General features: G+C 39.5%; 1 protein-coding gene across 1 annotated transcript in view; it reads left to right on the top strand.

The window, feature by feature from the left end:
• Window positions 1-16,777, top strand: part of Col4a1 (Collagen type IV alpha 1) — a 22,489-nt gene extending 5,712 nt beyond the window's left edge. Inside the window, exons 3-27 of the mRNA XM_018031089.2 lie at window positions 4,044-4,179; window positions 4,389-4,511; window positions 5,613-5,989; window positions 6,614-6,748; window positions 6,853-6,960; window positions 7,252-7,473; window positions 7,568-7,753; window positions 7,937-8,053; window positions 8,144-8,308; window positions 8,425-8,727; window positions 8,819-9,202; window positions 9,349-9,555; window positions 9,648-9,816; window positions 9,949-10,076; window positions 10,148-10,586; window positions 10,672-11,021; window positions 11,175-11,441; window positions 11,515-11,686; window positions 11,776-12,021; window positions 12,120-12,482; window positions 12,627-12,842; window positions 13,049-13,420; window positions 13,556-13,727; window positions 14,782-14,896; window positions 15,650-16,777. Coding sequence (XP_017886578.1) covers window positions 4,044-4,179; window positions 4,389-4,511; window positions 5,613-5,989; window positions 6,614-6,748; window positions 6,853-6,960; window positions 7,252-7,473; window positions 7,568-7,753; window positions 7,937-8,053; window positions 8,144-8,308; window positions 8,425-8,727; window positions 8,819-9,202; window positions 9,349-9,555; window positions 9,648-9,816; window positions 9,949-10,076; window positions 10,148-10,586; window positions 10,672-11,021; window positions 11,175-11,441; window positions 11,515-11,686; window positions 11,776-12,021; window positions 12,120-12,482; window positions 12,627-12,842; window positions 13,049-13,420; window positions 13,556-13,727; window positions 14,782-14,896; window positions 15,650-15,907 — 5,730 coding nt within the window. The 3' untranslated portion in view covers window positions 15,908-16,777. The remainder of the gene's footprint in view (window positions 1-4,043; window positions 4,180-4,388; window positions 4,512-5,612; window positions 5,990-6,613; window positions 6,749-6,852; window positions 6,961-7,251; window positions 7,474-7,567; window positions 7,754-7,936; window positions 8,054-8,143; window positions 8,309-8,424; window positions 8,728-8,818; window positions 9,203-9,348; window positions 9,556-9,647; window positions 9,817-9,948; window positions 10,077-10,147; window positions 10,587-10,671; window positions 11,022-11,174; window positions 11,442-11,514; window positions 11,687-11,775; window positions 12,022-12,119; window positions 12,483-12,626; window positions 12,843-13,048; window positions 13,421-13,555; window positions 13,728-14,781; window positions 14,897-15,649) is intronic.
• The last annotated feature ends 486 nt before the right edge of the window (window positions 16,778-17,263 follow it).

Below are 17,263 nucleotides of genomic sequence, written 5' to 3' on the forward strand. Positions count from 1 at the left end.
TCTTTGTATTGGCAGAATGTGTTTTTGAAAACGCGTTAATGAAGTAATTACGGTCATGTCCTTGTGTCCACTTCCAGGAAAATTGAAGTGTAGAAGAGGACGTGCCATGTGGGCGTTCGATTACATTAGCTTTGTTCTTCTGTGAAAATATTGAACAGTTAGACGCACTGTAATTAAAGTAATATCTTAATGATTGTCGAAGTCGTGGCTGCAATGATGATGCAAAATTGCTGGCTGCACTATATCATAATTTAGAAGTATGCTGTTTCTCGTACTATGCAGATTACTTCACAGAATGCAAACAATCTCGAGCTGAGCATGCAAGTTTTATCGCGTTCCACGTGTGCCTACATACATCGTTAGATTCCTTCTATATTTAAGTATACTTCATCATCCGAAACTTATATATTGTTTTATGGGTTTCCAATAAAATTTCTAAAATTCAGTATGTTTAAACATCATCGGTCGGAATTTAAATTCTCATATGAATACAGTAAATTTCAGATAAAATTGGAAAACCATAAAATGCCATATAAAAATCACGTAATGAATATTAAAAAAAATGAAAGGAGTCATTTTTGTTAGACTGTGATGTGAAGGTGTGTTGGGACACATGGTGTTTATGAATGAGCGTTGTCTGGCTTGATTATAAAAATCGCCGGCTAACGAATTGGCGGATCCCCACCTACGTTGAGTTAACGTTCCTCGTAAAACGCACGCTGTTTAAACATGTATGAACCGTGAAAAAACTCGGAAACGGGAGGTGTACAAAACGAGGAGGACGACGAGAGCGCGGACGTTTAAGCGAATTCATACTTTCGTAAACAAGGTTGAACAACTGCTGAAAAACAGATTCATTTTACCCTGTACATTTTAACGAGCACGCCTGTGTATTTAATTATGGATATTTTGTAGATATTGGAACATTTTATTGGATTGCTCGGAAAGTCGTTCCGTTTTTCATTTTTATTCATCAAAATGAATGAATTATGACTAGACAGAATATTTAATAATCTAAAGAGACACAGTATGTACTAATACATAAAGAGATAAAAAATATCCAAAGTAAATTAGAATTTTTATTAAGAAAAAATGGAACGTAGTTTCAGGGCAGCTCAATTTTTATTTTCCACACGTTTCCATAAAAATCGTCATACATCCTAAAGTTATTACTTCAGCTATGAATGAGAGATCATTTTAGATCTCGAGACGCGATGACAGGTTACGTAATCGTGGATTCACGAAGGCGGCCAACAAACGCGATAAAAGGGACGATTCTTGAACCGTCACGAGAAGATAGCCCTCGTATCTGGAATAAGAAAATTGGGCTGGGTTCGTTGAACAAAATGGCCGCGTTCTGTAGATTGGAATCGTTTTTGTAAATGTTGAAAGCCAGAGTCGTACATCGCTGATAATAATTTCATTACACGATGCCTCGTAGGAGTACATGTACATCAATTATCTGGTACACTTCTCGATATACATTTATTATACTACGGGATCTTAGATCTCTTATCAGATCTCTGATAACACAAACGATTTTCAAATCGTTAAGATAGTTGTAATATCTGGAGCAAGAAAATTGGATTGTGCAGCTTTGAATAAAATGTTTCTAGCATGTATACGTAGATTGTAGGAAAAACCAGTTATACATTTAATATTAAGTACAACATTGGTATTATATCTTGAATTGAACAAGATAAGCTAAATTAGCATATTAATTTCGTTAAAAGCCTCGGATGTTGCAAAACTACGCGAAGTCGTAATGTAGTAACAGATATTTAAAACAAGACATTTATGACTTCGGTGTACTTATCTGCATTCATAGTAATATTGTAATTAATATTTCTTGCTTGATTAAAGCTGAATGAAATAATTTCACGCTGCGAGAGCTGCGTAATGATTCATTGTGTGGAAATAAGTGCATTATTATAATACAAGTATAACATTGATTTATTTATTTCGTATTCATAGTTTCATTTCATTCCACATTTCTATAAATATTTTGCTTGTTCTTTATAAAGTTCTAATCTTCTAAGTTCTAAGTTTACTTGGTATTAGCAAATCCATATGGTAACAGAATTCTGTCCCCGTTTATTTAGCCTATTAGCGAGATTTCATAGAACCACGTGTGTTATCGTAATGTAACTGAAACAAAGTCGATTAATTTATAATAGAGATAAGACATTGCCTGTAAGAACGTCTTCGTTCCTGCGGCGATGAATAAAAGGAAATGCGACCTCGCGTACATTTTCAGCAGTGATGTCAGTAAATCTGTTTCGCGTTTAACTCGTCGCGAGGTCGCCGCGAATTATCATGCTATCAGCGAGCTTTGAGAAGATTTGAAAAAATTACACGTCAATTAGGGAGAAGGAAGGAACGGTAATGAACAATTAAAACGTTTTAACATTATATCACCGTGGGCACAGTTTCGAAGTAACTGCCGACGATATTTAATGAAGGTATTAATTAATGCTTAGGCAACGGTGCGTAATGAGAAATTAATCAAATATCAAAAAGGTTTTCACGTAATTACGACTCCTCGGACGTCCGTCGAAACTCGCTTTAATTATGTACGTCAATTAGCTTAAAAGATTTTTATTATCGCGTAGCAATTCTATAAAATTGAATTTGCCTCAAATTATTCACCGACGAATTAACGTGAGCTCTTCGCGAACTTATTTACTTACTCCTTTTTTCGATGTTTCCCGAACGTATCGCGTCATCGTGACACAGATTGTATCTTCCGTTTCGATAAAGCCCGTATTTTCATTCAACTTCTTCGAGGGAGAGCCTGCAACACGCGCGCGCGCGAGCGAGGTTGGCTACGGGCTAAGGAAACAGAAACGGAGCAGAGACGCGGCGCGGTACCGCATCGTTTCGAAACGATAACGAGCCAGCGCTATCTCCCCGCGTTTCCTGCCAGTGCGTGCCATCCCGAAATGTAAAAAGAATAAAACGTGAAAACGAGGGCAAGACAATGACTTTCTGCGAACACGATGACGCATCAACTGAATCGAGCTAATCTGTAGTATTTTATGCTGAACGTAGAACAGGACTGAATCGGGCTACTAATTGATTTCTACTTTACTGGCAAATATTGAATTTTCTATACATTCCTTCAAACCTTGAAATAGTTAAAGTGTTTGCATATACTCATAATTATCTTGTTTATACAATAATTGCCATATTAGCATAAGTCTGTGATTTAAAGAGATTTTAATTAAAAATATCCAAATTTATATTAAATCATAGAATGTGTTTATGATGTCCTCTATTTTATGGACACTTTACTCTTCGCTGCATTTTTATATGTACATGTAATTAGAATAAAAATATTGTGTTTCTATGAAAAAAATTTTTTAAGTTAAACTCAGACATGCAGGAAGCATAACTGATAACGTATCAACAATTGAAGTTGCAACTTCAGAAATATTATGGAGTAAGAAGATCCGGGTTGAAAATATTCTTCTTCTTTATATCTAAGCATTTAATACAGACGCTTACCTATGCTTTTTTCGTTCCTGCGTGGACGCTCTAATCTAGGTTTCATTTCAATCGTCCACATCAGTTTACTTAAAAATTATTTTCCCTTATAAGCTTCAAGTGTAGCTTATTATAATAAATAAGTCTTCCAAAACATAAAAATATTGAAGATTTACATAAAGCACGAATAATTAAAATTAATTAATACATTGAAGAAATTTTAAATTGTGTATCTATATGCCACAGAGGCGAGGAAAGGAGTTCTTTATTTTCGTTTGATAAAGGCTATTAATCATTTAAAATATAAATCAATTTTCCCCGGAAGGGTGATAGATTTATTTGCTGCACAATGTACCTATTGTACGTACAAGATCAGTGATCGATAGACTACGTCGGTAAAGTAGTTTATAGATCGCTCTTACATCTTCGTCGATATTTCATGTATCTTCGTATCATAATAATTAATCCTATTGAAACGAGTACATATAATTATTATTTTATGTAACTTTTATTATAGAATCAAACGACGTTTTCTTTATTTCTTCCTTTTTTTCTAGCAATATAATTACTCATCATGGTCGAATCCTCAACCAGTTGTCCCACTAGGACGAGGTGATATCGGCAAACCGAATAGTACGGACGACGATTATAATGTTTCATCACGATGGAGACCCTTTGTAACGAACGAAGGAGGTACTTATATTTATTTTTTACAAAATTGCATGTCTCTCTATGTATATATCAACTTTTATGTTCCTCTATCTATACTTTTATTATCTATCGTTCAACGTGTCTGTCTGTTGTCTAATCAGTTTTCTGTTGAACTATAAATTAATTACTTCGTATAAATTATAGATTGTCATTGAAAAATAGTGATATGTATTTCGTTTATTAATTTACAGATTTAGAGGAGTCAGATAGGAGGTACTTAGACAATCAAGGCCAAAATTACGATGACCGTTACAACCGGTATCCGGATGGCGATGAATACGGACGCAGAACCGATGATTCTGGAGGCTATGAAAGTAATAATGAACCCATTAATTTAAATGATTTACAGACTTTGTTATTAATTTATACGCATGTTCTTCTCCTATCGTTAGAAGTTTGCTAAAACTTTATAAAACTGAAATTTAATTTTGGTGCTAATTAATGAGATCATTTATCTTCGGTCTTTTTATGCTTGTCCAATAGGTTTCTATTAATCGATAATACCAACGGTAATGTGCGCGCGCGCGAGTTTAAGGTGTTTGATGTTTAACAGGCTAATAGAATATCGAATTTTAGGAAAGCGTAAAATTGGTGACGACCAAATATCTGGGCGTTGTCAACTGGCATTCGATTCTAAATATTCGAACCTATACAATTTTCTTTAAAAATTCTTTGTTCTTATTTCTTTCATGTTATTAGCTAAGTTAGGTGTAGAAAATATTCGAACATTTCTTAAAAGAGAACAACTTATTTACTATTGGACGAAACAATATAATTTTATAAGGAATGCTAGAAGACTTACTATCTAATGTGTAAAAAGTTTGTTAAAAATTTTCATCGGTCGGAATCGCAATGGAAAAAATAAACTTCGCGCTTTTAATTTTTTTTATTGGGATCTCTAGTAAAAATTTGAAACATCTCGTTTGTATATGCATGTATAATGTTTCATAAAAACCAATTAATTAATTCGATTAACGTTGCAGTACCCCAAAAAATTTATGTTGTTTGGTTCAATATTAAAAAACTAATTCTTTTAATAAATAGTGTATTTTCTACACGCATATTACACATCATGAAAATCTTGTGTTAAATTTTAGAACATTTGTAATGAAACATCCTCATCCGAAAATTATTAATTGATTTCAATTGTGCAAACGAGAATTAATCTGTTTTAATTTTGACAGTCTTCATTGGCGATAGGCTGATATCAATATTCCATTTGGTGCCGTCAGTAACACGTGGATTATCATTTCGCAATTCGATTATCAAAGGAAAATTGCATTGATCGGGCAACGCCACTGTTTCCTAATCCTCGTTTCCGATCGCTATTCAAATGCACTCCAATCCATTTTCATCCCCCGTTTCATAGCCGCGTCTATTCGATCCATCTACTAAGGGTAATCTTCTCTCCTCAGGCGGCGTGGATCGAGGATCCTACAGCCACGGACAGGAACAAGGACAAGGCCCTCTTGATCCCTACAATCGAGAAGCCGGCGATCCTTATGGAAGATCCCGAGGTTACGAGGATACTTATGGAAGTGAAGGCAGAGGGGAACAGGATTCTAGAGATCCTTACGGCGACGGAGAAAAACGTCCGGGATCCAGAGACGATTATGACCGTTTAGATCCTCACGGTCGCGGGTACTCTCAAAGGGGTGGAGGATTCGGCGCCGCCGGGGGCTCGGACACTTATCCGAGCAGTTACACGGTCGTGCCGATGCCTGGATACACTCAAAAGTGCAACGGAACGGGCTGTTGCGTGCCGAAATGCTTTGCAGAGAAAGGATCCAGGGTAAGGATGGGCTTAATCCATTCGCATCATTAACATTCAATTTTACTAGTCACTGTGTATACACACCCCCAATTTTATTGTTCCTTAATGAGTACGACGTAGACATTTTCCGTTAGCTGGAAAAAACAAATGGAGACTGTTATTAGAAATGAAAGTAATAATTCTGATTATAGTGAGGAAGAAGTTAGATCACTGAAACGAGAAAAATATAATACATATTATATTAATAAATTTAAATAAATACATTCTTATACCATAATATATTATTAATAAATATATTATTACATTTGCAATATAAATATAATAGATAATACTGAAATAAAATTCGGTAGTGACGGTGTTAACAATCGAAGTGGGAATGATAGTTGCGAATTCGACTGGAAAGAAAAAAATGATTTAAAAATGCTCTTACTTTTTTATACTTCCGTATTATGCAAATGGATTAAAGGAAACAGTATGATAACGCTAATTGATAGCCTGTTATTATTGAACAGTTTCGGAAATTAAATAAGACTGTGTCAAGCACATTATTTTGATAGTAAATGACACGAAAGATTCACAGGGTTTAAATAATTATAAGGAAAAACCGAATTGTGTAAAATTTCTGTAAATCTGTTTGCACAGGGTCCTCCAGGTGTAATGGGACCACAGGGTCCCAAGGGTCAACAAGGTTTCCCTGGAACAGAAGGTCTGTTGGGTCCAAAAGGAGACAAAGGCGATCCCGGTCCTCAAGGTTCACGTGGACCGAAGGGTGACACTGTACGTATTTAATTTAATTTACATACGTACGTATTAAATTAAATTTATATATTACATGTTTGAATTTACACACGTTCATATTCATCGTATTATTTTTGTTTTAGGGTAAAATGGGTATGCCAGGATTCCGCGGTATTCCCGGTACTCCCGGACATCCTGGCTTGCCAGGAGCCTCTGGTCTACCTGGTCGCGATGGCTGTAACGGTACAGATGTATGTACATCGTAAAAAGTTTTCGTACCAATACCTTTTTGAGTAGACTATATAGTTTCATATAAAATAAAACATTTGTAGTGTCAATTTAGAAAATGGAATTGAACCTTCAGTTACTTTTTAAAAATAACAATACGCGTCTTGCTTACATAAAACATTTTTTACATGTTTCCTGCAAAACAGTTTTCTCTTTCATTTATAAACTATTTAGTAATGAGGAAGAACATTTATATTGTTAAAACTAATGAGCCATAATTTTTAATATAATTCTTAAATTTATTTGTCTTTTAGGGTGCACCTGGTCTTCGTGGTTACCCTGGAGAGCAAGGACCACGCGGTTTCCGTGGTCCACCCGGCCATAAGGGAGACAAAGGTCAGCCAGCGTTCGTTGGTATGTTCTCTGTCGGACAGAAAGGAGAACCGGGGATTGATGGCGTAAGAGGACCTCCAGGACCACCAGGAGCTCAAGGAGAACGAGGATATACGGGACCTAAGGGCGAACGTGGTCCTTACGTAAGTAATAACATTAATATGTGTTACTTTAGGAGTCGTGTTTGGTTTAGAGAAAATATATAAGAAAAGAAAATAATTTTGAACATGAAATTAGGGTCCACGTGGTATTCCGGGACCAAAAGGAGAGAAAGGTTCGATGGGTCTTGGATATCAGGGCTCGATGGGTGACAAAGGCCAAAAGGGAGAACCTGGTCCTCCCGGAACGGCTCTAGTACCATTCGAAGGAGGCCCAGAAGCAGTAAAAGGATCGCCCGGCGAACGTGGAGAAAAAGGAGACAAGGTAGTAAAATACAAAATTATAAGGTGCTTCACTCATACTGCAGAATTGTTTGAAATTTGCAGTTATTAAAATCAACATATTTTGTTCACTTATCTTTATTTTGAACAGAATGATTTTCTAGCTTCTAGAGATTTTATTTGTTCACATCGTTTAATTTTGGGAATATTGCGTATATAATGTTAGGGTGACACGGGACCGGACGGTCAAAAAGGAGAACCAGGATTGATTGGTGATCACGGTATAACTGGCACTCCGGGCGGAAAAGGAGAAAAGGGTCTTCCAGGTGCTCCGGGTATACGAGTAAGTTCATTTCTTTATTACTTAATTTAACTCTGTTAGTATAGGGTAAAATATCAATACGAAATAAATTTGAATATTAATTTTATCTAGGGTAGGGACGGTTTCTCTGGTCCCCCAGGTCCTCCTGGCTACAAAGGTGATCGGGGTTACGATGGACTGGATGGTCTTCCTGGACGGCCTGGCCAAAAAGGAGAAATGGGTCGAGATGGGTCTATGGGTGTTCCAGGATTGCGTGGGCCTCCCGGTCCACCTGGAGTGAGTATTACTGTCTATAATTATTCTTTACTTAATGAAAGTAATTCGTGTGTTAATAAGATCTGATAATTCTTTTGCGAATAAATTTAATGATTCGCTTTGAATTTTACGCTTAGGGTGGAAAAGGTACACCAGGTCCGCCTGGACCGAAAGGCCCTCAAGGTTTTCCAGGACCCCCGGGACCACGTGGTTCAGATGGATATCCGGGAGAGCCGGGACCAAGGGGTCCCATAGGTTTGCACGGTGGTCCTGGTGAATCAGGTATTCCTGGTCCTGAAGGATTACCCGGAGATAAGGGACAGAAGGGAGAGCCTGGAATTACAGGATTCCCTGGACCTACAGGTCCTCGTGGATTCGATGGCATTGCAGGATCTCCAGGTCCACGAGGTTTGCCTGGAGAAAAAGGATTGTCCATTGTTGTAAGTCCACTATTACTAGAATTAGTGAAAGTTCAATGTACATATTTAGAAAACATAAATTTTACGAGATGATATGTGGCTTTTAATATAGGGTCCTAAAGGAATGGATGGAATACCTGGCTTGAAAGGAGACAAGGGTCAAAAGGGAGAACGTGGTTACATGGGCTCGCGCGGTTTCCCGGGAGATTCTCTGGATGGCATTCCAGGACTCCCAGGCGAATCTGGCCTGCCTGGGGAACCGGGAACTCCAGGAAAAGACGGTACACCAGGATATCCAGGGCCGCCTGGCGAAAAAGGAGAACTGGGAGGACGTTGTCAAGATTGCTTCCCGGGATTGCCTGGTCTTAAAGGTGACAAAGGCTTGGACGGTGTACCTGGACACCCTGGTTTAAGAGGTCCGCCTGGAGAACGAGGATTCCCTGGAGAACCCGGAGCTGACGGATTGCCTGGACAAATTGGTCTACCTGGAGCACCGGTATAAAAATCGTTTATTATGCTTCTTATACTGAAAGAAATTCTTAAATATTTTCCAGTAATATTTTCCAAACATTACAAATTAGCGATTGTTTTTATTGGAAGCTCATCTAAATTACTAATTGGATTGATTTCTTTTACTAATAGGGAAAAGATGGCATACCTGGAGTCTCAGGTCCCCAAGGAGAACCTGGTACACCGGCGACGGTTTCTTTGAATATGCTTAAAGTGGAAAAAGGCGAGAAAGGTATAAGAGGTGAACCAGGAAGACCCGGCCCACCAGGGCCCGTAGGACCTGTTGGGGAGAAAGGTGCTATGGGATTTGAAGGTTTCCCGGGTCCTAAGGGTATCGCAGTAAGTTAAAATTTAAATCATTTATATATTTCAATTTTCCATGTAATTTATTTGCCGAAATTTCACATTGAATTCTGTTGCGTTATTTTTAGGGAGATCGTGGTTTCCCTGGTCAAGATGGTATTTCCGGAAGGCCAGGTATTCCAGGTCTAAAGGGAGCGAGTGGTCTTAGTATAAAAGGAGAACCTGGAGAACCTGGTCGCCCTGGATTCCCTGGTTTGAAGGGTGAACCTGGTTTGTATGGACAGAAGGGAGAAGCTGGTAAGTGTTCGATATACATCATTCATTATTATTATTATTATTATTATTATTATTATTATTATTATTATTATTATTATTATTATTATTTATTTGTTTGTTTTAAAATATATCCAATCTTTCGATCGTACATAGGCGAATGTCCACCATTCGAAATTAAGGAGGGACAGAAGGGAGACCGTGGTACTCCTGGCGAAAAGGGAGAACCAGGTCCACCAGGAAGAGACGGATTAATTGGTGACAAAGGTTTACAAGGTTTCGAGGTAAGAATACAAATTCATTTTCACGTGATATAATTTTTTCTTAGTAATTAATAACATTTTCGAAATTATAGGGCCCTCCTGGACCATCAGGAGATATTGGTGCGCCGGGGCCGGTCGGACCACGAGGATTACCAGGTCCTCGCGGTGACAAGGGCGACATGGGACCTATGGGCTTCCCTGGAGAACCTGGTCGTGAAGGCCCCAGAGGATTCCCAGGTGCTCCAGCTCCGAAAGGAGACAAGGGTGAACCCGGAATATCGATGAAGGGTAGTCCAGGATTGCCAGGACCTGTAGGAGAGAAAGGAGAGAAAGGCCTCCCAGGACCACCAGGAAAGGATGGTCCCGCAGGCTTCCCAGGTCTACCAGGATTTATGGGAGAGAAGGGTGATGCTGGCATTCCAGGAATAAGTGGCTTACCTGGTGCACCGGGAGAAAAGGGAGACACCGGTCCGATTGGACCATCAGGACCGCCTGGTGTGGCAGGAGCTCCTGGCATCGACGGAGCCAAAGGTACTGAATTATTAAATATTAATTATTCCATAGTTACTCGTCGATTTTTCAGACAATCATGTGGTTTACAATTCATTGCTTGCAGGTGAACCGGGAGTAGCAGGAAATCCTGGTAGAGCTGGTCTTCCAGGATTTCCAGGAACGAAAGGCGATCGTGGCGAACCAGGTATCGATGGGTCGAAAGGTTATCCAGGAAGACGTGGTCCCCCTGGTTTGCAAGGAAGACCTGGTGGTGAGGGTGCGCCGGGAATGAAGGGAGAGCGTGGTGAAAAAGGCTCAGCTGGTTTCCCTGGATTACCTGGAATGGAAGGAAAACCTGGCCGTACAGGATTAACTGGGGAAAAAGGAGATCTAGGCCCTGTTGGGCCACCTGGTTTCCCTGGTATTCCTGGAGGTGATGGACTTAAGGGTGACCGTGGTCTACCAGGACTACCGGTAAATGTTTTACATTAAATAATTGCTCCTTATGTTTTTCTTGTTTCTATCAAGTAAGATTGTAGCGGCCGAGATTTTAAATAAAAAAAAGGGGTGACAAAGATTTTAATTTCGGAAAATTTCAATGCAATACTGTACAATTATCTTCTTCAGGGTGCGAAAGGAGAAGCAGGAGAAGTATCTGAGAAAGGGCAAAAGGGTGAGCCGGGAATGCCAGGAATTCGTGGTCCTCGTGGTCCACCCGGGAGAGACGGCATTGATGGCGAGAAAGGAGAAAATGGACTGCCTTGCATCGGTAGGGATGGAGCGCCTGGTCCTAAAGGAGAACCTGGTATACCAGGTCGCGATGGTATACCAGGTCTTCAAGGCTTGAAAGGTGATGCCGGAGTTCGTGGATTCACCGGACCTAAAGGAGACCTGGTATCTGTTCTTGATTACTGTGACTACAATTTCCCGTGAATGGCTCGGTTAATAAAACGTTGTGAATCATTAGGGACCGGTTGGTGCACCGGGTGAACCCGGAACACCTGGAATTGATGGATTGCCGGGTGAACGAGGCGACATCGGCCCATCCGGACCACCTGGATTCCCTGGTTTGGCTGGTGACATGGGCGCTCCTGGACGTCCTGGACTTAACGGTGTCAAAGGAGACCGTGGTATTCCAGGTAAAACATTTTATAAACTTAATACATTTTACGAAAAAAATGTGCGTTAATTATTTGTACGAAATAAATTATGCGATTGTCTTTTAAAGGTCCTGTTGGTCTTCCTGGTATCCCTGGATCATATGGAGAGAAAGGTGATCGCGGTCCACCTGGGCCGACAGTTGCTATGAAAGGCGACAAAGGTGAACCAGGTATTCCAGGACTCTTGGGTATTCCTGGAGAGAAGGGCGATCGCGGATTAGAAGGGCTTGTTGGAAACGATGGCGAGAAGGGAGACCAGGGTCCACCAGGTCTAGTAGGAAATCCAGGCCCACCTGGTTTTCCGGGACCAAAAGGTACGGTCTTTAATCATTCGATTACAATGTTTTATACATTTTTTGCAGCACTATTGTAGTTCGAATCACGTTATTATGAATTGAACTTATTTTGTTAGGTGACGCGGGACTTCGTGGACCTTCGGGAGTTGCTGGATTGACAGTCAGAGGCGAGAAAGGTTTGCCAGGAATGCCTGGAAAGCACGGACGCGAAGGAATACCGGGACGGCCAGGAGATAAAGGAGAGCAAGGGTTGCCTGGTTTGCCTGGACATAAAGGAGATCAAGGTCCTTATGGTCCTCCTGGACCACAGGGTGAGAAAGGTGATGCCGGTCTCCCTGGTCCCCCCGGCTTGCCAGGTCGGGAAGGACTACCAGGACTTGTAGGTCCGCCAGGATTGTCGGGTGAGAGAGGCGAAAAGGGAGAACCTGCTATATCATGGCCTGGAGAAAAGGGTGCAAAGGGTGAACCAGGATTGCCAGGTGAGATTCGATTAATATATTCGTATTTATTATTTCGTAATTTATATCTAATTGAAAAAACTCGATAAAGTGTACGATTATACTATTTGTATCGGTCGATACGTTAAAGTCCGTAGGAATCAATTGTCATTGCTTAATTTATAGGACAAAGAGGATACGATGGACTAGCTGGTGAAAAGGGTGACAAAGGTGATATATGCTTCCCTGGTCCGCCTGGAATTCCTGGAGAAAAGGGTGACAGAGGATATCCTGGTAGAGAGGGATTGATGGGTACCATTGGATACATTGGACCGAAGGGTGACAAGGGTGAAGACTGTATCGAGCCACCAATGGGACCAAAAGGAGATCGTGGTTTCCCTGGTAAGTACAAAATAACATAATAATTTCAAGAATTATAATTTTATATGAGCAGGAAATAGTTTATCCAATATCTTGCACGAACATCCGTCATAATATAAAATCAAAATTATTATTAATAATGAACTTGAAATGCCATTAATAATTAATTCTTTAAACAGTATTTAAGACTGTTGATTCTGTATTACAAATATTTATTTGATCTTTAGGTCCAGCTGGGCCACCAGGTCCGCCAGGCGAGAAAGGACTTCCAGGACCGCCAGGATTCCCGGGATTGAACGGAGTAAAGGGTGCGCAAGGGCTTTCGGGTCCTCCAGGACCAGTCGGTTTACCAGGTTTGCCAGGACCCGTCGGTGCGCCCGGTCTACCAGGTCTTCAGGGTCCTGTGGGCGTACCGGGACCCACTGGAGAACCAGGATTACCTTGTGAAGTCGCGCCTGATTACCTAACTGGTATCCTGTTGGTGAAACACAGCCAAAGCCAAGCAGTGCCAGTTTGCGAGGCTGGACACATCAAACTCTGGGAAGGGTACAGCTTGCTGTGGACGGATGGCGATGAAAGAGCGCATTCGCAAGATTTAGGTAAGTATCATAAAATACTAAAATACTAAAATACTACATTCATATTATTATATTCCATAAAGCTGTCTATGTAATACGTCGATTCTTTTTTCTCGTTTTTTTTTTTTTGTTGTTTAATAAATAATCGTAAAACAGGTTACGCCGGCTCGTGCGTACGAAGGTTCTCGACGATGCCGTTCCTCTTCTGCGACGTGAACAACGTCTGCCACTACGCCAGCCGCAACGATCGTTCTTACTGGCTGTCGACCAATAGTCCAATTCCCATGATGCCTGTTGAGGAGACGGCAATAGAGGAGTACATCTCCAGGTACGTTCCTCTAAGACGATGAAACAGAGTAGGTACACCAAGTGCATGGCTATGTTCCTTTTTGGAGAGCAGGTCTCTTCCCAGTACAAATCTGTTTTGTGTTACAATCGACACTCGAACTCCAATCATTGTGCTCCTTCGAGCAACCATTTGTGAATTTAATACAAACATTGTTAAATAATTAGTTAGATCAAGAAACAGTCATTAAGCAATACAATAAATGTTCAGTTTGTTTAGAAAGAAATACTAAATATAAATAATTGATAATTATTTTATTTGCATCTATTATGCTCGAAAGGAAAAAATATTGCATAAATGTTGCATTATTTGTATACACGTCTTCGGATCGTCTAAGCACTTGTTTAATCGATCCGGTGATTGATTTCAACATACGCAGGTACACATGACTGATTAAAGGGTTTATTGATGTCCTGCTCGATTCTGAATTTTCACTGTGAATTACGGCTACTAAACGCGATGGTGCAGTTCTAAGGATTACTTGCTTCGCTTTTGATTAATGTGAATGACGACAGAGTTAGATAGCTGTAGATTGATTAGATGCAAACCGAGTTTAAACATCAAATATCAAATTTTGTGATACAGTGAAATAAATGCCGAAAGAAACACAAAATATAATAAAATGCTATCCAAATGCTGTATAGATTATTATCAATGATTAAACATTTGCCACGGATATTTAGTAAATACAGGACAAAATAACGATGATTTATGTACCTTATACTGTACAAACATTTGGCGAACTTCATTTCATGTTATGGCAATCTGTATATCAAACTGATTGTGAGTGAAGCCAAATTTTATTTCGCGTGAAAATTATGTGCTTTATTTCCAAGCAGGGTGTTTTGATGAAAAGTTAAACGCAATTAGTACAGACGAAATGAAATTGTTAATTAAATTCACATTCGTCAATAACATAACTTGCAATCAAAGGAATTAGTAAATTACACGTGTGATTTGCTTTGAATTACGGTTACTGAACTCCCTGGGCGAAGGTTGCTATGTTGTTAAATGATTTATTGTCCTCTGCTCGTAGATGCGTGGTTTGCGAGGTTCCAGCGAACGTTCTAGCCGTGCACAGTCAATCACTGAGTATTCCAGAATGTCCACAAGGTTGGTCCGGCCTCTGGATTGGCTACAGTTTTATCATGGTACGTAAATTCATCCGCTACAATTTTTTCATATGTACTAAATTTGCATATCGCATGAAGAGTATTGACAATAGTTTAACGGGATAGATTCCGATAGGCAGACTCACAATGTTAACCACTAAATTTGCCAAAAATATCGCTTCGTGTTATTCAATTCTGTCTTTATTTCTCAGAGTATCAAAACAAAATTCGTTTAAATTTAGTTTAAGATACATTCTAGTGCTCTGGTGAAATTATGTCGATATTTAACAAAATAAGTGTTATAAATTGAAGGAACAATCATAGTTACTATGTTTTGGATTTTAAACAATTTTATGTAGAGTAAGGATAAAATAAGGAAGAATGTACCTTAAACCGAATATTAAATCGAGCTTTTTTCTCGATTTTCTGAGGAAGAAAAATGTAGAATAGTATGTCGTAAATCCATATTTGTCGTAAATCCATATTTTGCACTATTTTTGCCTGGCTATCGATAAAATATAAGAATTTTAAAGATAAATGTTAGAAAAGTCACGTGACTACTCTAGCCCCTTGGGTTGCTAAGTACTTTACAAGTACCAGTGATTATTCTTAAGCAAACTTCTTCCCGACTCATTAACACATATCTAAAACTTTTCGTCGAGACGGCCGGTGTATTCGTTCAGACGTTCTCTCCGTTCTCCAATTCAAACTTGCGCCGCGTCCGCTCGACGAAGATTTTGAATACGAAGTCCTGGAAACGAGGCTCGACTAATCGCCGCGCGTTCGTTCCAGCACACCGGTGCCGGTTCCCAGGGCGGAGGACAGTCCCTGTCTAGTCCCGGATCTTGTCTGGAAGACTTCCGCGCGACGCCGTTCATCGAGTGCAACGGCGCCAAAGGACACTGCCATTATTACGCGAACGAGTTCAGCTTTTGGATGGCCACCATCGAGGACAGGCAACAGTTCCAAAGGCCCGAGAAACAGACCCTGAAGGCAGGCAACCTCAGGTCCCGCGTCAGTCGCTGTCAAGTGTGTATAAAGAACACGTAAATCCAAGCGAAAAACAAACGATAAACCCAGCGCGTTTTTATTTTTGCTCTTATATTTCCTTTGTCACTCATTTACTTCTACTTTCGTCCCGCTTTTTATTCTATTCCACTCTCTCTCCCTCTCTCTCTTTATCTACTTGTCTCATGTTTAAACGACGCCAATCATCAGTATCGCTAACTAGAACGTTAAAAAACGGAGTCTAGCCTGGAAGGAAAAGATCGTTCACAATTGCGATAAGAATTCGCGGCGGCCACGTCGAAATAAAGAGAATCCAGAGAGGGAGAGAATTCGACTCCGACTTCCGCCGCGGAATATCTTGCCCCCATTATTTTAATCCCGTCTACTCTTTTTCCCTGATCCACTTTCCTCTCTACTCTTCGTTTTTCTCCTATTCTTTTTCTTCTCATTCCTTCTGTGACGCTTCTACTACTGTCCTTATTCGTCTCCCCTCGTGGCGAGAATCTCGTTCCACGCTCGTTTCCCATAACCGCTCGCTCGTCTTCTGAATCTCCCGCGAAACGCTGCCCTACACCACGGTGTTCCGTGTACGCCTTAAGTTTTACTGTCTTTATAACTATTCAAGGAAAAAAAAAAAATCAAGTGCCTAGCGTACTATTCTCTAGCATGTAAAATAATATATATGTAAAAGTCTTATTATAAATATTATATGTATATTTATATCTCGTAAATCTTGTACGAAGAGATAAGTTTATCGTACTACTACGGACACTGCCCATATCCAATATGGCACACTTTACATATTGTATATTAATATAAACGATCTTAGCCTGGTAATCGTTGTGAAGCCAAATATTTAAGTAAATAGGTATTTTGCTACCGTAGCTAATAAAATTCTATTTTCAAACTTCACTCGTTCCATGTCTCTCACTGATTCCCCTCTCCTTTAAATATCTTTGTTAATTGGGACAATGATCCTCGACACGTTTCTGATTGTTAGTCTTCCCTATGGAAACGAAAGTTCATGACGTAGCTAATTATTTCTTAATACGTAAGTTAATACTTTTTTTCACTTGGAAACGTCAAAATCCAGGCACATCAGTGCCAGTATTTTACAATTATAATTGTTTTCATAATGTAACAATCAAAGACGATCGAGAATCATTCTTCCAAGTTGCACATTAATTTTAAGTCATTTAATTAAAAAAAGGAAACATATTTTTCAATATAGATATAAGTATAGATATAAAAAAGTCGGAGATCGAAGTATAATTCATTAATATTCTGCGAAGTATCAAATAGTATAAAATCGTATAAAAAATAAATTGAATTCCTGTGGATTGTATTCACTACGCCGAAAAGTATCATGAATTAGTTCTTTCTCTGCCAAAAACGCAT

This window comes from Ceratina calcarata, unplaced genomic scaffold, assembly GCF_001652005.2.
Source record: "Ceratina calcarata isolate Rehan_Ccalc_2016 unplaced genomic scaffold, ASM165200v1 scaffold546.2, whole genome shotgun sequence".
Classification (NCBI taxonomy): Eukaryota; Metazoa; Arthropoda; class Insecta; order Hymenoptera; family Apidae; genus Ceratina; species Ceratina calcarata.